This window comes from Leuciscus leuciscus (genome assembly GCF_965113295.1).
Source record: "Leuciscus leuciscus genome assembly, chromosome: 13".
Taxonomy (NCBI): domain Eukaryota; kingdom Metazoa; phylum Chordata; class Actinopteri; order Cypriniformes; family Leuciscidae; genus Leuciscus; species Leuciscus leuciscus.
Window position 1 is genome coordinate 20,478,616 of NC_138737.1, and position 21,630 is coordinate 20,500,245.

At 36.2% G+C, this 21,630-nt stretch overlaps 4 protein-coding genes across 9 annotated transcripts; 1 reads left to right on the top strand and 3 right to left on the bottom strand.

Annotated features, from left to right (window-relative positions):
* Positions 1 to 234: 234 nt before the first annotated feature.
* On the bottom strand, positions 235 to 1,437 carry LOC309512816 (serine/threonine-protein kinase pim-2-like; the record flags this gene model as incomplete). The annotated part of the gene is made up of 3 exons (XM_082188545.1): positions 235 to 758; positions 886 to 974; positions 1,224 to 1,437. The coding sequence occupies 3 exons, from the start codon at positions 1,435 to 1,437 to the stop codon at positions 747 to 749; spliced, it is 315 nt and encodes a 104-aa protein (XP_082044671.1). The 3' UTR covers positions 235 to 746.
* A 251-nt stretch (positions 1,438 to 1,688) lies between these two features.
* On the bottom strand, positions 1,689 to 5,144 carry LOC309513414 (uncharacterized protein). Of its 2 annotated transcripts, XM_082189206.1 has the most exons (6): positions 4,171 to 5,144; positions 3,825 to 3,895; positions 2,425 to 2,595; positions 2,255 to 2,349; positions 2,061 to 2,111; positions 1,689 to 1,969 (listed from the first exon to the last, which is right to left on the bottom strand). In XM_082189206.1, the coding sequence occupies exons 1-4, from the start codon at positions 4,385 to 4,387 to the stop codon at positions 2,338 to 2,340; spliced, it is 471 nt and encodes a 156-aa protein (XP_082045332.1). In that variant the 5' UTR covers positions 4,388 to 5,144; the 3' UTR covers positions 1,689 to 1,969; positions 2,061 to 2,111; positions 2,255 to 2,337. The 2 variants fall into 2 exon arrangements, with proteins under 2 accessions (XP_082045332.1, XP_082045331.1); XM_082189205.1 differs by lacking the exons at positions 1,689 to 1,969; positions 2,061 to 2,111 and having other exon boundaries at positions 2,249 to 2,595.
* Positions 5,145 to 14,870: 9,726 nt separating this feature from the next.
* LOC309512071 (H-2 class II histocompatibility antigen, A-K alpha chain) lies at positions 14,871 to 18,895 on the bottom strand. Of its 5 annotated transcripts, none has more exons than XM_082187478.1 (5): positions 18,734 to 18,895; positions 16,877 to 17,019; positions 16,378 to 16,557; positions 16,212 to 16,296; positions 14,871 to 15,118 (listed from the first exon to the last, which is right to left on the bottom strand). In XM_082187478.1, the coding sequence occupies exons 2-5, from the start codon at positions 16,989 to 16,991 to the stop codon at positions 15,073 to 15,075; spliced, it is 426 nt and encodes a 141-aa protein (XP_082043604.1). In that variant the 5' UTR covers positions 16,992 to 17,019; positions 18,734 to 18,895; the 3' UTR covers positions 14,871 to 15,072. The 5 variants fall into 5 exon arrangements, with proteins under 5 accessions (XP_082043604.1, XP_082043603.1, XP_082043602.1 ...); XM_082187477.1 differs by having other exon boundaries at positions 16,378 to 16,659; XM_082187476.1 differs by having other exon boundaries at positions 16,754 to 17,019.
* On the top strand, positions 18,895 to 21,269 carry LOC309512070 (rano class II histocompatibility antigen, A beta chain-like). The gene is made up of 5 exons (XM_082187473.1): positions 18,895 to 19,005; positions 19,387 to 19,650; positions 19,781 to 20,059; positions 20,149 to 20,262; positions 20,369 to 21,269. Exons 1-5 carry the CDS (start codon positions 18,936 to 18,938, stop codon positions 20,431 to 20,433), a joined length of 792 nt encoding a protein of 263 aa, XP_082043599.1. The 5' UTR covers positions 18,895 to 18,935; the 3' UTR covers positions 20,434 to 21,269.
* The last annotated feature ends 361 nt before the right edge of the window (positions 21,270 to 21,630 follow it).

Sequence of the window (21,630 nt, forward strand, 5' to 3'; positions counted from 1 at the left end):
GAATGCTGTTGCAATAGTCCAATCTGGAGGTGATAAGGGCATGGATGAGTGTTTTAGCCGCAATGGTAGACAGAGAGGGACGGAGCCGTGCAATGTTACGGTAGATAGTTGCAATGACCAGGGGTTTGATGTGTAATAGAAACCAGATTAGTTGGGTTTGCTGTACGGCTATTGAAGGCCTTAGACTTTCTATCACATAATAAAACAGCAATAGGGATACAATAATACAGGCACACTGGGTTCCCGCTTGTTTTGTAAACATTTGAGAAAGTTACTGTTATCATAGCGGGGACCGACACATATCACTGAGAGCTGGTATCAGTTGCTTTTGGTTCACCTCGAGCAGATGGGGGAGTGTGTGGGCCCTGGCGTTGTGGCAGAGGCCGAATAGCTCTCACCGGAGGAGGGCGAGGGCGAGCTGGGCCCGCAGGCTGTGGTGTTTGCGAGGCCTGATGTTTTTTGGTTGATATCTGAGGGCTCGCAGCAAAAGAGTGGGATAGTTTGGTTCCAGCATACACCAGTTCTTCCATTTTCTCTGAGAAGCACAGAAGTGGAGATGCTGGAGAGAGGGATAATGTGTCTGGTGTTATCGGAGGCTGTGATATGTTGTCCTGGTTTTCCTGGCTGTTTTCCAGGAAGTCGTCCTTGGGTGCTGAATAGCAAACAGACAAGCCAACAATTCTTTCACAGGAACTTCTGGGAGGAATTCCGACATGACATGCAGCTCTGACATTCCTCTTTATGTCTTATTCTGTGACCTGAAACAAACAAACAAAAAAGGTTACAGTCATAGATTACAATTAGAAGAAAACATTTTTTAAATCTTTCAAATGAAAAGTGAATATAATCTTCAAAATCATTTGTAGCTGATCTTAGGCTCATTACCTTAAACCATTCATGTTCAAGGATTTTCCTCAAATAAATCCTTTGTCTTGGGCTTTCCTTCAGGAGGGATCGAATCAGGAGGCAGCATTCTGTGCAGAACCAAAGAAGTGAGTCAGATTATTACCTTAAACTTTACAAACATACTGTCTTTGTATTAAGCTGTAAGGTTCGACTATCCTATAAAGTACGGTCAGAAGAAAAAAAAAGCTTGTATTATCCAATACAGTATCTATCTTTTATACAGGCACTTGGCTCAGGTGTTACTTTTTCGTAATTTCTTTGTTTTGTATGATTTAAATTACAGTTGGTCTTCTTTGTTGTGATGAATGCCATCTTACCGTTTGACAAGCCAGGATCAGACCAGGTGTCTTCATCAATCATTTGCCTGTCTCTTGGTTCTGGAAAGCGTCCACACACCAACAGGAACAAGAGCACTCCCAGAGACCACACAGTAGCTGGTCTCCCGTGGTACTTGCCCTCTGTGTAGTACTCAGGTGGGCAGTAGAGTCGAGTGCCTGCAGAAAAAAGGTTTGTCTGATGGGTAAGTACCATAGCATGAAATACCATAACATGTGGTCAAAACACCTGGTGTTTTTAATTTAAAAAAATGCTGCCTCAAATGTGAGATATGGTTTAATATGATACCAATTGAACTAGTCACTAGAACCTAAGTCCCAAACTACAGGTTTGATTCATAATTCATACCAAAGAATCTTTCATAGCCAGAGTCCTGTAGGAGATCCCCGCACCCGAAGTCAATCAGTTTGACCTCAAGGGTTTCTGTGTTGATCAGCAGGTTCTCCAGCTTAACATCACGGTGAAACACTCCACGGCGACAGGACATATGAGCAGCCATCGTTGCCTGCGCCATGATAAACCGCGCTGTGTCCTCATCTAGGATGCCTTTGTGACGTTTCCAAAAATGCCGCAGATCTTCACAGGGTGAGGGACGCTCCAAGACCATGATATATTGGTAAGGCTGGTCCTGCCAGTCCAGCAGCTCAATGATCTCTGAAACTTTGGGGCCCCTATTAGCAAGGATTAATAGGCCGACCTCTAATGGCAATTGTCCGGGATGACCAGGCTGGAAGAAAGATCATTGTTATATGAAGGGGTTGTCATTATGTTTTTCATATTTTAATTTGAAAACAACATAGTGAGTGTAGCCTACTTACAATGTAGATGTACTTCATGTTCTGCGGCTTTCTGGCAATTTTCACTGCCACCTGATCAACCGAAAAAAAAAGATGTTACATTTCTAACATGTCAAATGCAGTAAGTAGTGGAAAAATACACACAAAAAGACTTGAAATGGATATAGTGAGACAACATAATTTGCTGTCTAAATATTGTAAGAAAATGACGATACCTCAAGGCCATCCTCCAAGCGTTTCCCTTCATAAACAGAGCCGAATGATCCCTTACCGAGCATTCTTCCCATTTCATACCGGCTCAAAATGTTGTCTGCAAAAAGATGATTCATTTTAGTTGCATGGAAAGCAGTGAGTTTAATGCTTGAGGTCATGGCCGTAAACTCACCCTCAGTTGTCTCGTCCACTCTGTTGTTGTGACCTGGTGCTGGACTGACTGGACTGTGATGGACTGGAGCTGGAGGGGTTTGAACCTGCTGATCTTCAAGACCACCGGATAGAGCTTCCTGAAGACCATGATCCTCTGCAGCACGGGCACTGGACTGTAGACAATTTTGATCTAAAAGCAAGGAATATCAAACAAAATCATGTTTAAAAGCAATCAAAAAATAATTAGTCAAGTCAAGTCACCTTCTTTTATATAGTGCTTTTAACAATGTAGATTGTTTCAAAGCAGCTTTACAGTGATAATAGGAAATTAAAGTAGCAGAGATTGTTTTGGCTTCATAGCAGCTCTAGAATAAAGTTATTGTCCAGGTAAAGTTAGTTTTGATTGATTCACTTTCGTCGCAACAATCATTAGTTATTAACTTAGGGGCCGCTAACACGACACCGTTTTAACAGAAAACTCTTAAGTTCTCTCTGCGCAAACTTTAAAAGCGCGAACCTGTGAGAACGCTGACGGTGTGCACATGCGTATTACGAGTTTAGTCTATAGGTATGCGCGTTTGAATATATATGTGCGCAGGCGTATAGTCCTGCTTTACAAACCAAACTCTCAACAAACTACTTGTCTGGCCTTAAAATGTATGATACAAAATAAATTAATAAAGTTAATCAATTAAATAAATAAATAATTTAATTAATTTATTAATTTATTAATTATTAATTACATTAAATGGTATTAAATGAAGTAATCAATTAAACACTGCATAGTCATATTATGGTGATTCTTCAGATACTACATGAATTCTTAAAAAAATAAAGTTCTGTTTAAATATTCAAGACATGTCCTGGAAAAAAAATCATAACTTTGATCAAACTTTTGGATTTTGATATAGGTGTGAATTTGTAACATATGGTAATTAATGGCACTTCATCCAAGGGAACAGAAAAAATCCCTTAATTAATTAAGTTCCCATGATTGACACGTTTCCATTAATGGATACTCATATCTAGCTGAAAATGATGTAGACTTAATGATGTACAGAGCATTAATAAACAGAGCATTTACACATTGTCAACTGGTCATTGGATTTACCCTCAGCGTGTCTCTCACTAATGGCTGCAGTGGTCTGATCCTCCACTTTCTGACCCTGACCTGAGCCACTCCAGTGAAGAGAGATATGCTCTCCACAACTCCAGTGAAGAGAGAGCAGATCTAGAGAACTATCACTTTCCTCACTAACAGGCTGATGATACACATAGAGCACATAGAAGAGATTTGACCTGGATTTCTTCCCATATCACAATAAACAAAGAACATTTAATACGAATGCACAAAAAGGTGTCAAAATCTATCAAGTATTAATATATTCAAATTCATTTGTAGCTTATTAGGGCCAATACCTCAAACCAATTCCGGAAAAGTGCAGGACTGTGGTGGACTGGAGATGGAGGGGTTTGAAGACAGTCTTGATCTAAAGCAGAGAATATCAAACAAAAGCATGTTTCAAACAAATAATTATAATTATTAAACATTGGATACTCATATTATGGCTATTCTTCTGTTAAAATGCTTTATTTTATCAACAATCCTTGTTTAAATATTCATGACATGTCTTGGAATAAAAAAACAAAAAAATCTGATTATTGGCTTGATCAAACTTCAGTTGTGTTTTGATATAATATGGTGTGGTCATATCTGGTCATTAATGACACTCCAGTGATATTCTCCAATGGTCATTTGACTTACCCTCAGCTCTTCTCTCATCTATCGGTGCAGTAACGTTATTCTGGTCTGAGATGATGCCGCTCCAACGAAGCTTCACAGAACTATCCATCCTCCTCCTCTTTCTCATCGGCATCTCAATTTCGGTGCTGAATAATCTGGACACAGAAACAAACTCACAAAACAGAGGTGTTAAATGTCCAGGAATAATCTCGGTGTGTGTCCGGGTCGGGCCTTGCATCCTCCTTCAAACTGCAATCAAAACAATACAAAAACAATACAAAATGCAATACAATACAATAAAATACTATGCTCCTCAGAAATACCCCTCCCCGCAACAAATAAATAAAATAAAACTCCAAACTCCCTCTAAAATAAGAAAAGAACAATACAATTAAAGAGTCCTCGGAAAGAATATGAACTTTAAAAAACGTATAAAACGATGTAACGTTAGATGATATATAATCCAATCTCCTTCAAGAATACAAGTCTCCTCTCTGAAATCCTCCAAACAGCTTCAAAATCGCAAGATCAGCACAGAAAGATTCAGCAAAAGTCTCTGAATTCGCTTCTCAACCAGCAGACAGCGAACAAAGTATTTGCGAGTCAGAAAGAATTCATAGGACGCGTCACCATAGCAACTAAAATTCGAATCCGTCATATGCAGGCACGCGCACCCGAAGTCGCCCGCGTGAGCAGAGCGCGTGAGCGCACATCGAATCTGCAAGCAAACCGAATCTGTTCATGCAGGACTGAATGTAATTATTAAATATAAATAACCATTAACAAGTGATATAATAATGTATCATTACTGTTTAGCTACAAAATGGAAGTTTAAAATTCAACTGTTAAAGCATGAAATAAGGTACCATGAAATGAATCAGTGAATTTGAGTTTGATGAGGCTATATTATCAGTAGCCTAATAAAATAATCATTAAAAAAAATGTAATCGTTAAAAAAAAAGTATCAGACATTTATGTCAATTCGATTCAGCGATGAATACTAATGTTGTCCACCAGAGGGAGCCACAGGGATAACAAACCTACTTTAAGATCACGTTAGTATTAATTAAGTTATAATACTAACTTTGTTTTAAATGGTTGATATAAAAACTTTTAGATTTTTCGATTTATTCAGATATACAGAAAAAGAAATGTACATATAATGAACGTAATATAGTGCAAAAAGTTATTTTCTAGAGTTATTTTTTCTAATTGTCTAATGAGTTAATTATTATTATTTACAATTATCAGAGAGGGGCACAATACATTTTGAGACAAAAGAGGGCAGGGGCTTGCATTCTATGCATTATGCATTCTAATTGTATCAACGTCTTTAGAATGGCAAAAAAACAACAACAAAAAAACAAGGAACTCTTTTCTTTTTTTTCTTTTTTTTTGTTGCCCTTTTTGGTCCTTCGGCCCCTGAGGAGGTCTGTGCACGCCACTGTTGTTCATAATTGTTCTCTGTTGTTCATTTATTAATGTCGATATCGTTCATTTCACTTAATGCCAGGGGCGTAAGAAACAATGTGAAACGCAAAGACCTTTTTTTGTTTGTTAAAAAACATGGATTTGATTTTTGTGTTTTTCAAGAAACCCATTCCACGCAGGATGACGCAAAATTTTGGAGGTCCCAGTGGGGCAATGATATCTGGATGTCTCACGGTACACAGCGATCGGTGTCGCCATTTTGAAAAATAAGTTTGCTGGTGAAATACTACACCTTGACAGTGACCCCAAGGGTAATTTCTTTTGTTTGTGGTTTTACTTGGCTAGACCACCACAGTTCTTTTAAATGTGTATGGGTATAATCCTTCTAAGGAAAATACCACCTTAATTGATATGATTAGCGACAGCCTAATATAGCCTACAGTACTGGATAAATAAATACCCCAATGCTGGTATTATTTTGGGTAGGGATTATAATATGGTTAAATAGTGATTTAGATAGGTTTCCTTCCAGAGCTGCTTCTGTAAGTCCAATTATGGATGAATTTATGATGTGATTTAATGTTGTTGACATATGGAGAGAAACATATCCACAGCTGAGACTCTATACCTGGAGCAGCAAGGACCACTCTAAGCAGTCTCGAATAGATTATTGGCTTATTTCCCAAAACCTAGCAAACAGTTGTAAATCAGTCAGCATTCACGCCACGCCTCTTACAGACCACAGTGCTGTCTCTCTTAAGGTTAGTCTCTCAGCATCCCTTGATTTCAGATCAACTCTTTCTTATTGGAAACTGAACAATTCTCTTCTCCTGTATAAAGATGTTAAAAAGAATATTACATTATTGATTGAGCAATATTGGAAAAGAGCATAATTACCGTTAGATTCATATTGTTGCCAGTGGGAGCTGTTGAAGTTTGAAATCGGTAAATATTTCGGAAAATTTGCTAGTAACTTAGCCAAACTTAAAAGAGCAGAAGAAAATAAGGTGGTGTCTAAAATTGCAATACTTTTTCTTCTAAACCCCCAGAGCTGCTTTCTGAATCTGATAAGCTTGAGTATGCTGAACTGCAATGTAAATTAGATGAGCTGTACACTTATAGAGCACAGGGTGCTTATATAAGATCTAGACAAAAATGGATAGAGGAAGGAGAATGTAACACAGCAATTTTTTTCTGATTACAAAAGAGTCGTTTAAGAACCTCATTAATTGAATCTCTAAATATTGATGGGAAATTAAAAACCCTCAAGAAATTGCACATTTCTGTGCTGACTTTTAATCTTTACCATCAAAATTATTCTGAAGAGGCAGCTTGTACTTTTCTTGAATCTGTTAAAAATTGCAAGATTATTTTGTTGTGGCGAGGTGACGGGAAGTGACGCGGTCGGTTGATATTCGGAGTGGCGGTGCATGGCGGCCAATTCAAATAAGTCCAAAAATATGAACAAGAGGGATCCGGGAAATCGAACTGGGGATGGATCAGAGACTCTAAGAATGGAAGATACAGGTGAAGAGGAGGATGATATGGAGGTAGGATGGACAAATGTCAGAACAGAAAAGAAGGTTAATAAAAAGAGGAAAAAAGGTAAGGAGGAAAGATCAGAAAGCAGTTCAATAGCTAGTGAGGAAGATGGAGAGGAACGAAGTAATAGCAAGAGTGAATTTAGGATAATATTGAAGTTTAAAGGAGAGGTAGGAGTTTCAGGAGTTAATCCATTGACGTTGACATATGAATTGAAAAAGCTGGTATAGAGAGATAGCTTTCGCAAAAGTGCTACAAGATGGAGCTTTAATGATAGCATGTAGGAATGAAGAGCAAAAAAATAAAGCCATAAAAATAAAGCCAGTTGGGAAACAGATGGTAATGAATTACAAGATTGTAGGACAGGAGTCATGGGTGTATGGAGTAATAAATGGAATTCCGTTAGGAATTACTATGGAGGAATTAAAAAAGAATCTAGAGGGGGCAAAGGTTATGGATGCAGTCCGATTACAAATGAACAGAGAAGGTAGAAGAATGGATAGTTTGTCAGTACGTCTAAAATTGGAAGGAAAAGAAGTGCCAGATCGGATTAAGATGGGTCATATTAGTTATCCGATTAGGAAGTATATAGCCCCTTCTTTGAGGTGTTATAATTGTCAGCGATATGGACATACTGCGTCAGTGTGTAAGTCTAAAATGAGGTGTGCGCGTTGTGGAGGGGAGCACAAATTTGGGAAGTGTGGAGAAGGAGTAGGATTGAAGTGTTGCAACTGTGGATAGTCACAATGCGGCATATATGGAGGTTGTGAGGTGAGGAAAAAGGCTGTGGAAGTACAACAGGAAAAGTCAAAAAATAATCGAACTGAAGCTGTGAAAGTAGTAGCCTAAATGATAGAAATAGGCAAAGTGAGACTGAGAGAATGGAGTATGGAAAAAGAAATGAAGGTACAGGAAGAATTGATGAAGGTAGAGTACCAGAAGATGTAATGATAGTAAGTAAGATACATTTTGTGCTATTCATGGTGGAGGTAATTAATTGTACAGCACAAACAGAAAGGAGAACAGAAAAGTTACAAATCATAGTAAAGGCGGCAGATATTAAGGGATTGAAATGTGAAGATATAATGAAAAACCTTAATACAGAATCTCAGTCAAGTCAGGAGTTAGGGGTTGGCTAGTATGTTAACTAATTTACAATGGAATGCCAGGAGCCTTTGTGCTAATGGTCAAGAATTTAAAGGATATATAAACCAAATGAAGGATAAGCCAGATGTAATATGTATTCAAGAATCATGGTTGAATCCTAGACTAGAATTTGTTTTAAAAGGATACATAAGTGTGAGAAGAGATCGGGTAGAAGGAAAAGGAGGAGGATGTGTCAATTTTGTAAAAGAGGGAATGCCTTATATTGGAAAAAGGGGAAACGATGGAATAGTAGAAATATGGTTTGGAAATAAAAGTTATGTTATAATAAACTTTTATAATCCGTGTAAAAGATTAACACAAGAAAGTATGGAAGCAATAAAAGGATTAAGAGGAAGTAGAGTAATATGGTGCGGGGATTTTAATGCCCATAATACTTTATGGGGAGGTTTATCGACAGATACAAATGGTATGGTCATTGAAGAGTTGATGGAAAAGGAAAATTTGGTTTGTATAAATGATGGAACAGAAACACGTATGGATGTAAATTCACGGAGGGAATCCGCAATAGATCTAACAATTGTTCCTAATGAATTAGGGGGAATAATAAATTGGGAGGTATTAAATTGTACAGCGGGTAGTGATCATTTCCTAATATTAAGTTCAATTGTAAATAATGAGATAGGGAAGATAAAGAAAGGAAATACAGGAAAGTGGAAGTATGAGAAAGCAGATTGGGAAAAATTCGAAAGAATATGTGAGGAAGGATTGAAAATGATCAAGATGAATGAAAGAATAATAATTGAAAGAATATATACAGAATTAATATCAGTGATACAGAATGCTGCTAGAGAATGCATTCCGAAAAGCAATGGAAAGAGGGTGGGGAAAATAGTCCCATGGTGGAATGAGGACTGTGCAATATGTTAAAAGGAAAAGGAAAGCATTTAAAATTCTAAGGAAAACTCACAATTGGGAAAACATGATAATATAAAAAGGCTCAAGCAGAAACTAGAAGAACAATAAGGGAAGTGAAGAAAGAGTATTGGAGATCATATTGTGAAGAAATTGGGAAAAATACTCCAATTGAGGAAGTGTGGAGTATGATTAAAAAGATGAGTGGCATTCGAAGAGAATATGAGTATCCTGTGTTATGTATTGGGGAAGAAATAGCAATAAGTGATGAGGAAAAAGCAGAAATGTTTAGAAAAGAATTCTCAAAAATAAATAGTTCGGATAATTTGATGAAGGAGTGTAAGGAAATGAGGGAGAAGTTGTTAAAATAGCAAAAAAGAGAGTAACAAATAGTTTTCTAGATGTGCCTTTTTCATATTCAGAATTAAAGAGGGCATTAAAAAACACTAAAGCTTCAACTCCTGGACAGGACGGAATTAGTTATGTAATGTTAAAAAAGTTAAGTGAGGAATCTCTTAAAATTATTCTAGAGTTTTATAACAGGGTATGGGAAGAAGGGATTTTAAGAGATGGAAAGAAGCAGTAATAATTCCCATAAAAAAAAAACAGGTAAAGATCCAAGTATCCATTTAAACTACAGACCGATAGCATTAACATCACATCTAAAGTTATGGAAAAAAATGATTACAGATCGTTTAATGTATCATATGGAGAAGAATATATTTTTTTCCCCATATCAAAATGGTTTTAGACATGGAAAAAGTACAATGGACTCAATTATTAAATTGGAATCAGATATAAGGAAAGCATTGATAAATAAAGAAACTCTAATAGCAGTTTGCTTTGATGTAGAAAAAGCTTATGATATGTTATGGAAGGAGGGTTTATTGATAAAGTTAGATCAAATTGGAATAGAAGGAAAATTATATAATTGGATTAAAGAGTTTTTAATTGAAAGAAATATTAAAGTAAAGATTGGAGAATATATATCAAGGAAAGGAATAATTGAGAATGGAACTCCTCAGGGTAGTGTTATAAGTCCTTTGTTGTTTATTATTATGATTAATGATGTATTTGCAACAATAGATAAGAATGTAAATAAATCACTGTTCGCGGATGATGGAGCTCTGTGGCTTAGAGGAATGTAGAGTATATTGTTAATAAAATGCAAGCAGTTTTAAAAAAATGTTGAGGAATGGTCTTACAAATGGGGTTTTAAATTCTCTGTGGAGAAAACCAAATATATATTTTTTACAAATAAAAGGTCAAGTATTGATTTAAAGATTAATTTATACAACAAAGAGATAGAACAGGTTAAAGTGATAAGATTTTTAGGTATGTGGTTTGATACAAAGGTAACATGGAATGTACACATAAATAAGATAGAGGATACATGTAAGAAGATTTTAAATGTAATGAGGTGTATTTCAGGACGAGAATGGGGAGCTGATAGAGTTGCATTAAAAACAATTTATTCGACAATGATAAGAGCAGTATTAGATTATGGTTGTATCGCATATGGAACAGCAGCTAAGTCACAGTTAGGAAAATTAGAACGAATTAAATCACGAGCTTTGAGAATATGTTGTGGAGCTCATCCTTCCTCTCCTGTTTCAGCTTTACAGGTGGAGATGGGGGAGATGCCAATTCACTTAAGAAGGAAGCAATTGATACTGGCATACTGGGTAAACCTAAAAGGACAGAAGGATAGTCATCCAACAAAAGGTATACTTGAAGCATGTTGGGAATATGGGAAAGGGAAAGTTAACAGTTTTGGTTGGATTATTAAGGATTTAGTTTAGGATATGAAATTAAATGAGTATAGAGTTATTCCAGCAGTAATATTACCAACAACAACACCATTATGGATTTTACCTCAACCAAATGTAGATCTATTCTTATTGGAGTCAAGACAAGATAAAGATCAGAGGATGTTGGATGCAGAGATGACAAAAGAATATATTGGTATTAAGTATGAACAATATATACAGGTTTTCACAGATGCATCTAAGGATCCACAGAAGGGACAGGTGGGGGTAGCGTATATAATTCCCAGATTGAAAGTGGCAAGAGGGGAAAGAGTATCAGATCATGTATCTGTGTTTACAGGAGAGTTACTAGCAATTATGGTAGCAATTAATAAAATAAATGAAATGGGGCTAAGTAAAACTTTAATATGCTCAGATTCAAGTTCAGCCTTGATGTGCCTGGATGCTCAAAAGTCAGATACTAGACAGGATATCGTTTTGGAAATATTACAGATATTGTTCATGATGCGCTTTCCTGTAGTGCAAACGGTAGAGTGCTGGCGCTTGCAACGCCAAGGTCATGGGTTCGATTCCCAAGGAAAGCAAGAACTGATAAGAAAGTAAATGTGTTCCTTAAAATGCAATGTAAGTCGCTTTGGATAAAAGCGTCTGCCAAATGCATAAAAAACGTAAATGATGCAACAAAAAAATAAGATAGTTCAGTTTTTATGGGTTCCAGCACATACTGGAGTGTCTGGAAATGAAGCAGCAGATAAATTAGCAAAACAGTCTATGGCAAAGGAAACTATAGATATGCAAATTAGGTATAGCAAATTAGAAATCAAATCAATAATTAAAAGGGAGATAAATAAAAAATTGGCAATCGTATTGGGATAATGAGAAAAAGGGTAGACATTTACATTTAATACAACCATTGGTAGGTAGAGGAAGGAATTCAAGTGGGAGAAGGAAGGAAGACTGTATTATTTCTAGATTAAGACTGGGACATACAGGACTTCATTCAACAATGCAAATAATAGGAAAACATCCTACAGGACTACGTGAATGGTGTGGAATCAGAGAAACAGTGGAGCATGTACTTATTAAGTGTCATAAATATTCTGAGGAAAGAAGTAAGATAATTGAAGGATTTCAGATGAAAGATAATCAACAATTAACATTAAAGATGATTTTAAACTCAGTAGAAGGGGGTAGGTTAATAATAAAGTTTTTAAGTAGAACAAATTTGCTCTATAGAATATAGATACACTATTAGTATTTTTAGTATCAGTATCCCTCTCTGGAATATGATGGACTTTGGCTGTAGATGGAGGAGCTGAGCACGCAGCAACATTGAAAGCACGAGCCCTGATTGTTCTGGGAGTAGTGATATATTGTCTCTGATCTATTACCTACAGTAGATGACGGTAATGCTCTTTTTAAGAATGTGAACCGCCAATAAGCCCAAAGAAGAAGAAGAAGAAGAAGAAGAAGAAGACCAATCAGAGCGCTCCGTCATCACGCGCCTGCGTAACGAGGAGAGAGAGCTGAGCATGATAGAGGAAAAAAGACGTGAGCTGATCTTTGCGATTGAAGTTAAAGGAATATAGTTAAAAGAAAACCTTCTGAAAAGTAGAAATGAGTTCAATTGATTCATTTCATACCATGCACTGTATGGAGAAGCTGATTGAATATTGTTGAGTCACATTTTACTCCGGGGTTATAGTGAACCGCGTGGGTATGCCTTGTTCACCGACGCCATTGTTGGCCATGCGTGCCTGTGAGACGCGCCTGTGTAAAAGGAAAAACGATTAATATAGAGGTGAATGATTAATATATAATTTCTGGTGAAAAAATTATATTGCGATGTTCCATTGTTTAATTTGAATATTTCAATCTAAATGATTATAAGTGTGGTTATAGTGAACCGCATGGGTATTCCTTCTTCAATTTTGTCATGTTCTGTAAGAATACTTTGCATTTAGTTTGTTACTTTCTCCCCCTAGTGGTCATCTAGGAGTAATTCATTGTGTTCATATATAATTCTTACATTGCTTTCATTGGTTGATTTTATCACATGATACAGTCTGATCAGGAAACACATTAGGAGTTATATTCCATGCGGTCAGCTTGCAGCTCTAGTCACCTTATCCTGTCTCCATTTCTGTTTGTGCCTTGGGAAAGCATCGCTTTTTTACAAAGATTCCTTATTGAGAATTACGACAACAGTAAAGAGCTTTGAACTTTACTCCAGCCACTGACTTTCTCTTGAAGCTTGTTAGCTATCTGTCGATTTGTGTACAGTCACACACACTGAGGACAGAATAGTAAAAAAGCGACTTCACGGCGGGCAAAACAGCAACGAGAAGATTAGGAACTGAGCCAGTACACCCTCTCAAGCATACTAAGGCCTCTTTATACATCCCTTCTAATACATCTTGGAGGATCGTTAACCATAATGTCGCATACCAGTGAAGCTGGATTGGAAAAGGCGTCCATCACTGACAATGGTGTTAAAGATCAAGAGACAGCACGTGAAGCAAGATCACAACGTTCCACCTCATCAAGCACATCTAAAGTATCCTCAGCTAGCAGGGCCGCTGCTAAGGCCCGTGCTAAAGTTGAAGCTGCACGTGCACGTGCCACCTTCGTTCAGAGAGAAGCTGAATTGAAGATAAAAGAGGCACATCTTGCAGCTGATTTGAAGGTCAAGGAGGCACGTATAGCCGCTGAGTTATCAGCTTTGGATCATGAGAGGGAGATTGCTGTAGCCTTGGCTGAAGCTGAAGTTCTTGAGGCAGCAGCAGAGATCGAAGGTACACAGGGCAGTAGGAGTCTCCACGATTCAGTTCAAGCCGCCATGCAGCGCACCCGTGAATACGTCGAACACCACTCCCAGCTACATTTTCCCTCCACTTGTCAAATCACGGTGCTAATGCTGCAATAATCTATGGAGACAGATCGAGATGCCTGTGTGTTTTGTACCCAAATGTCACCATTCAAACCAAATGGGCTGTTCTTTCTTCAGATTCCCGTCTGATGTAAAAACTAGGTTGTAGTCCACAAAGTGCTCTCACACAAAGTCTAACCGTATCAAACTTCTACCCGCTAAATTGTAGCATTCTTCACACGAAAAATTATATTAAAAATTCACAGACAACATATGTTCACATTCTTGGCAAAATTCAAACGGGACCAGAAAATAATTATTTTCTCACACTCACTTGCATTGACGATTTTTCAACCTAGAGGTCCAGTGGGGTTAGCGGAAGGGGCGGGACTTACCAGCTCTATAGGCTAAATATATGTAAAGTCAGTAAATACATTAAATATATATAGTTATGTGGAAAAATATTGTGCAATCACTAGAATGTAACAATAATTTCTGGCCTGTGATAGAAGAGCTGACAGATTAAATATACCGTCAAAAACGCTAATAACTTTCAGTTAGCCTATGTTAAACTATTCTGATGGAAATGCTGAACTTAGTAGCAAGACCAATACTAGATGTTTTAAAATAGAAACAAAAATTTTAATTGCAGAATATTTAGGTCTCAGAATTTTATTTTAGCCACCAGAGTCTGTCAAATGACCATTACTGATTTGTTTTATAGAATCAAAAATCAATCTAAGTTGACCAGTAGAGGGCGTCAAGAACCAGAATTTTGTGAGGGCACTCAACATCCTGTGTGTAATATATATCTATAAATATAAACCATTTCATAATATTTGCCAATGGTTTTATTTTTTAATATAAATTAATTAATAAATCATCCATTTTCAAGATTTTATTAAAACCATATTTGACTCATAGCAATTACAGCTATAACATGCTATGCTACAAATTTGATTCATAGCACAGCATCAACCACAACAAACAATTTTGCTACTAATCTGACATCAATATCTCATCAATATGACCATGAAAGGACAACTGTATGAAAATATATGTTCATTGTTTTAATTAGTTCATATTTTCACTAGTTTATTTATCTTTTTTTTTTTTTTTTTTTTTTTTTAACAACAGAAGGATATCAGACATTTATTTAAATGATTTTCCATGCATGATGCAGATGTAGATTATTTATAGAAACGGGGAATATAGTGTGTATTTGAGCTACAGCAGATTTTGCAATGCAAATTTGCATGTCATCTGTACATGACAAAATAACTAACAACAGTGTCAGTGTTGCTGTATCCATTTTTTCTCTTTGGCAATAAAAACTGCTCCAGTGACTAGTGTTGTCACGGTACCAAAATTTCAGTATTCGGTACCGATACCAGTGAAAATCCACGGTTCTCGGTACCAATTTCGGTACCAAAGCTTAATTTAGATTAAATTTACATAATTATATTAAAGTGTATATCACAAAGATGGAAACTGTAGTATTAAAAACACTTTACAATAAGATTCCATTTGTTAGATAACATTAGATAAAATGACCTAACAAAAAAAACAATAGTTATATACTGTCGCAATTATTCTCCTTTAGGGGTTAATTTAAAAATACATTTTTAAAATCAAAAGTTAACATTATTTCTGTTAACATTATTTAATGCACAATGAATGAAGTGAACAAACATGACCAATCAAGTGTTTTGTATTAAATAACATTCACAAACATTAATTAATGTTGTAAAAATATATTGTTCACTCAATGTGTTATGTTAGATAACGCATTAAGTAATGTTAATGAATGGTATCTTATTGTAGCATTACCAAACTATACAGGAGATAAAATGTTTTATTTGACTTGACTATACTTTTATTTAATCCAAAACTGTATTCATATTTAACTTTAAAAGGGCTTTTTAAACCTGCTAAGAGTTATCCAGCCAAGAATAAGACTAGAACTGCTTTTCTGACGGACTGATATTAATGACGGCTTTTTATTTCTCATCTCCATAAATATATCTAGTAGTAAAGCTAATGCAAGGGCTAGAAATCAATTAATAGGCCTATGTCACACTTCCTCGTCGTCATGGAGAGCGCAGTTCGCACAAGCGTTTGTACTCCCGTGGCGTCTGTCGTTGCTATGCATCCATGAACGCACATGGAAAAGCGAGCGCGCCGCTTCTATTATGAGTGTGCTTGACGCGCGCCATTTGAAATAACGTATCTGCACGCGCAAAAACATCAGCACCACATCAGCAGCAGCACCGCCGATCGCCATCAGCGCTTTTATGAAGAGGACGCAACTGCACGCGCTTCGGGCATGCACGCGCATCAAGTACCGGGTTTGAGAAAACCTGGTACCGTGACGTTTAAAAAAAAATTAGTACCGACTTGGTACCGAAGTACCGGGTCTTTTGACAACACTACCAGTGACCAAACCCAGCAGCCCAAGAGCCAGACCAACTCCACAGAACACTGATGGACCGATGCTGGGCTTCTTTATCTCTACATCTGCACAGACACAAACATTTGTGACATTCATCATGCGATTCTAAAAGGAATTAGATGTGAATAATAAATAAATATCTATACCCCATGTTCTGGTCTGAGGTTGTTGAAGGGCTTTGTGCTCCACAGAACAGCTGTAAATGTCTCCTTCCTCTGGAATGAAGCTCAGTCGAGAAAATACATTAAGTGTCCCATCGTTGTTGGGATAGTATCTGCTGACAGTTGATCCATCTGTCACGTTCACATTGTTCTTGGTCCACGAGACTTTGACAGGTGGAGGGAAGAATCCAGAAACCAGACAAATCATGGTATTTTTGACATTTAATTTCATATCGTTCCTGGGGTAAATTGAGGTATGGGGGGATTCTGAAAGATATTTAGATTTTATCACTGTTTTGTTTAATAACCATTTTGATCCTAATTCTCTCTAGACAGTAACTGTGTGAAAAAGACATCTTACCAAGAGGAGGTTCAGATATATTAAGAGAAAGCGTCCTGTAATAAGCATCTTTGCACACATGTGTTACTCCAATATCTTTGAGGAAATCATCTTGTAAGGGTAATGAATCAAAGCCAGCAATACCATATACAATATCAGGCACCGTGAGAACTAGTTTTGCATCTTCTAAATCCATATATGCAGCCACTTCAGTATCATAAGTGAAGAGAATTTCGTTATACCAGCTGATCCACTGCATGATTCAATCAAGCCATATTCAGGATAACCTAAAGATTTCAGAATTTAAAAGATTTGTTACATATCACCTAGAAAAGATTTTTAGTTCTAGTAGTCTAACTCAAATTCTTAAATCTAACCAAAATAATAATAACAATTATATATATATATATATATATATATATATATATATATATATATATATATATATATATATATGAAGAGTTCAGATACAAAAGCCTCTATCTGAAATTTTCTTCTAGAATGATCATTTTTATCAAGCTTGTATATTTCATTTCAGTAATTTCACTTAAATGACAATAATTCAGATAATTTTCATTGTCATTTAAGTGAAATTACTGAATTTAAATATACGAGCTTGATAAAAATGATTATTCTAGAAAATTTCAGATGGCACTTAGAGGTTTTTGCATCTTAACACTTCATATATATTCATATTCAAGATATCTGCACTGCAAGTGAAAATAAGATTCTGCATTTATTTCTGCAATTAACATAATAAGACAACAACTCAAGCTTTAGCAGAATTACAATGGAATCTCATGCAATATCGTGAATGGACTATTTTTGGACTCTTCGTTCATAGAAGGATTATCATATATTGATTCAATTTGTACTATATCAGCAAAATTATCATTAATGAATCACATTTTAAATCACATTATTAATTCAAAGTTTTAGAATTTGTCCTAAAGCTTTTACTTACTTTGACCTTCAGTATATGGCAAATAGGCAATGAAAAATGCTATTCCGCAAAATGATACAAGCATGTTTGTTCACAGAAGTGAGTCAGTTTTGGATCCTTACACCTGTGGTGCTGTGGTCAGTCATGAACTTGATATTCTGGTATTCATATGATCTTGGCTCAAGTTAACCACTCAACCACCAGAGGTCACCATCACCAGAATTTTGACTGTCTCACTCATTATGACATTCAGTCAGTCTTGGGTCGGTTTACCACAGTGGAACTGGATTTAGGGCTGTTAGTTACTTAAATAGTTATATACCTGGAGAAAGCAATTTAATAGTGTTTCGATTTATCTCATTGATGGTTGCTGGATTGGAACAAAGCTTTTTCGTACTTTGACTTCTGCTTGTTATAGCCTGCTGTGGATTTGGATAGTTTTGCTTCATTGGAGATCTCTACACATGGATGATAACCACTTGTCTTAACCTGCTTACAGTTACAGTATGATTTCCTTCAATAAAAAAATTAATTTGTTAAATTTTTAAAACCAGACTGACTTTTTGCATACTGTGAAGAATAGTCTGTCATGTGGTAGTGATGTCCATACCAAAAGAAAATGAATAATAAAATCCTGATAAACCAGCATTAATCAATAAACTTTAACAACATTAGTCAAAGCACAATAAATGAACAACTACAACTACAACTTTTTTTTTTTTTTTTACCTTTTTTTTTTACCTGATCTAAAAATATATTTTTGGAAGGTTTTTTTTGCACTTTTGCAAATGTATACGTCATCTGTACACGACAACAGAACAAAAAATACATTCAGTGTCCCATCTTTGTTAGGATAATATCTGCATCTGTCACATTTATATTGTTCTTGGTCCACAAGACTACTTACAAACCATATGCAATCCTACTTGTATTTGTAATGTATACCAAAATGTTTGGCTTTTTTTTTTTTTTTTACTTTCTTATTGAATTGACAAAGTTCAAATGTTTCAATCAAATGGGTTGTAACTTTGTGGAGTAAAAAAACAAAGATGTCTTACCAAGAGTTTCAGATACATTAAAGTGGAGAATTATGAAAGAAGAATCTTTGCACAGAGGTGTTAATCCAGATCAGTGGGGTTAACATTTTTCAAGAGAAATCTAAGCTAAATAATTATATACAGTGTAATATGAGAACTAGTTTCGCTTCTTCTAGATCCATGCAACACACTGTTTTCAAAGACACATAGTGCACACAGCGGGATGACTTCAAAAATGCAGTACAGCCTTGTGGTACATTTGACCGTGTTTTTGTCTGCTTTATTTGAAACAGGTAAGATTAAATGTTATTATTATTATTCTTTACAAAATGCTTTTGTGTTGATTTATAATTCATTTACCAAATAAAAAAAAAAAAAATCTAAAATCACCATCAATAATCATATTGCGTTAACACAACTAAACAAATGTCAAATTTAATATTTATGTCATTCCTGATTAATTTCCCCAACTACTGCAATATTCAAAGGTTCTGACTTAACAAAAATCTCACTTCTGATTCATTATGACTCTTTCTGACAACGTTGTTTTTAATATCTTTTATATGAAAATTGAAACATTGTGCCCTATTTTCATACAGTTTGGTTATTTTTATTAGATAATCTTTGTACGTTATGTCTGTTATTTTCTCTCCTTTTTTTCTTTTCTGTTTCAGTTCATGGAAATTACGGATATGTCCAAATTCGCTGTCGACTTGACTCTCAACAAAACATTGAATTTATCTTCTCGGTCACCTACAACATGATAGAATATCTGAGATACAACAGCACCGAGGATAGGGCTATTGGTTACACTGAATTTGGAAAGAAATGGGCAGAGGACTACAATAAAAACAAGATTTTACTTACACAAGCAAAATTTGTGCTGAACCAATGCAAAGAAATTGGAAAGATGATTGTCCCTAATGTAGGGTTGACAGGTGAAAGATATTTTTTTCTTATTCAGAACACAGACTTAAGTTAAAGATGTAAGATATTATTTTATTATTGATTTCAAAACCTTATATTTTGGTATTTGACATAAATAAGAATTCATGTCCAATTTTACAGTACAACCGGAAGTCATTATCCGGTCAGACAAGGAAGCTATTGGGAATCAGAAAGCTGTTCTGGTGTGCAGTGCCTATGACTTCTACCCCAAACCCATCAAACTGACCTGGATGAGAGATGATGAAGCGGTGGTAGCTGATGTGACCTCCACGGAGCTGGCTGATGGAGACTGGTACTACCAGATTCACTCGCACCTGGAATACTTTCCCAAACCTGGAGAGAAGATCTCCTGTGTGGTGGAGCACGCCAGCTCTCATACACCCATGGTCTATCACTGGGGTAAGAACAGAGTTATGATTAATTTAGTGTTAAAAATCAGATTGTTGCCTCACTGGACAATTTGAACAGAATTTTCTTTCACTTTACAGATCCTTCTCTATCCGAGTCTGAGAGGTCTAAGATAATTCTTGGGTCTGTGGGGCTGGTGATGGGGGTCGAGATGGCAGCCGGAGGACTGATCTACCATAACAGAAAACACACAGGTTGGTATTCATAATGAAGACCAATTTGGTGGTGTGATGAAAAATCATCTTCCCTGTCATTATCAATTGAGATGTTGGAAATGTGTCCTTTTGTTGATGTCTACAGGCTTTTACAGACTTCCAGTTTGTTTACTTCCACTGCAAACAATGGACGGCACTGAACAACAGTAGACCATAACATCTGGGACTGCATCATCACCGGACTAATTTGCCTAATCACAGAACACAGAAAGCAACAGGTCTGGTGGGAAAAAAAAGTTTTTGGTGGAAATTACCGAAATTACCCTTTCCTTTCTGTTGGTTTCCACCACGGTCTAAATTACCGTGAAGATTAGGCAAATTAGTCAGATGACATAGGACTGCACGCACCGCATCAGATTCTCAAAAATGGTGGTTAAAATGAAATGCTGCGTTCAGTGCCCATGTCCCACCCCCGAAAGTTCCTGAACTTTGAAAAAGTACTACTTCGCCAGTAGGGACTTTCTGAGGGGGAAATTTTTACCCGGAACTTCATTTAGACCCTGCTTCCTGTGGTCAAAACACATCGAGTACCACACCAAGGTTCCTGGTTCCTGGGGAAAATTCCTGCGGTGGAAACACGGCTTAGTCTCTTTTATTTTGTCAATACAAATTTGTTTGTTTTAACAAAAAAGGTTATGTTTTATTTGAACAAAGATGAAGCTAACGCAAACAGATTATTGCTCTATTACACTATTAGTGTGTAGATGTATTGTGATATAAAGATATCGTTTTGAAACCAGACTTTTTGATACTTTTTGCATCTTGTAGTAGAGTGTATAAATGAATCCACATCTATCTAAAACAGTATTAATCAATACATTTCAATAACATTAGTTTTAAAGCACAATAAATGAACAACTACTGAAAGATGAGTAGTAATAAAATATATTTTTACTTTATCTAAATGTAAATTCGAGGAAGATAAAGTGACATAGATTTTGCAATGCAAATTTGCCTTGGATCTGTGCAAATCAACACAACTATGGCATTGTTAGTTTGTCATTGTAACACTGATGGACCGATGCTGGGCTCCTTTATCTCTACATCTGCACAGACACACAGACATTCATGTAATTCATCGTGTTTTTAGAAGGAATTCGATTTTTTGTATCATAATGTAATTTCAAAATGCTACAATATTCAAGTGATCTGCAATGACAGAAATCACACTTATGATTCACCACGACAGTCAAAAATAGATGTTGCTATATATTTTTTCCCCAAGGCAGAGCACACAGGTGAAAGGCAACTACCTGTTCATTAGACATTAATATACTGTAATGAAACATATATCACTTTACACACACATGTATATTTTGAGAATATGTGATGCATGTTTGACACATG

Coding starts and splice junctions, on each gene's coding strand:
- LOC309513414 (XM_082189205.1), bottom strand. CDS start 4,387: ATGCAAGGCCCGACCCGGACACACACCGAGATTATTCCTGGACATTTA. Junction 3,896..4,170: donor AGATGAGAGAAGAGCTGAGG/GTAAGTCAAATG, acceptor TCTCTGCTTTAG/ATCAAGACTGTCTTCAAACC. Junction 2,596..3,824: donor TTTTCCGGAATTGGTTTGAG/GTATTGGCCCTA, acceptor CCTTGCTTTTAG/ATCAAAATTGTCTACAGTCC.
- LOC309512070 (XM_082187473.1), top strand. CDS start 18,936: ATGACTTCAAAAATGCAGTACAGCCTTGTGGTACATTTGACCGTGTTT. Junction 19,651..19,780: donor CCCTAATGTAGGGTTGACAG/GTGAAAGATATT, acceptor CCAATTTTACAG/TACAACCGGAAGTCATTATC. Junction 20,263..20,368: donor CCATAACAGAAAACACACAG/GTTGGTATTCAT, acceptor TGATGTCTACAG/GCTTTTACAGACTTCCAGTT.
- LOC309512071 (XM_082187474.1), bottom strand. CDS start 16,991: ATGCAGTGGATCAGCTGGTATAACGAAATTCTCTTCACTTATGATACT. Junction 16,660..16,753: donor TATATCTGAACCTCCTCTTG/GTAAGATGTCTT, acceptor AATATCTTTCAG/AATCCCCCCATACCTCAATT. Junction 16,297..16,377: donor ACCTCAGACCAGAACATGGG/GTATAGATATTT, acceptor GTGTCTGTGCAG/ATGTAGAGATAAAGAAGCCC.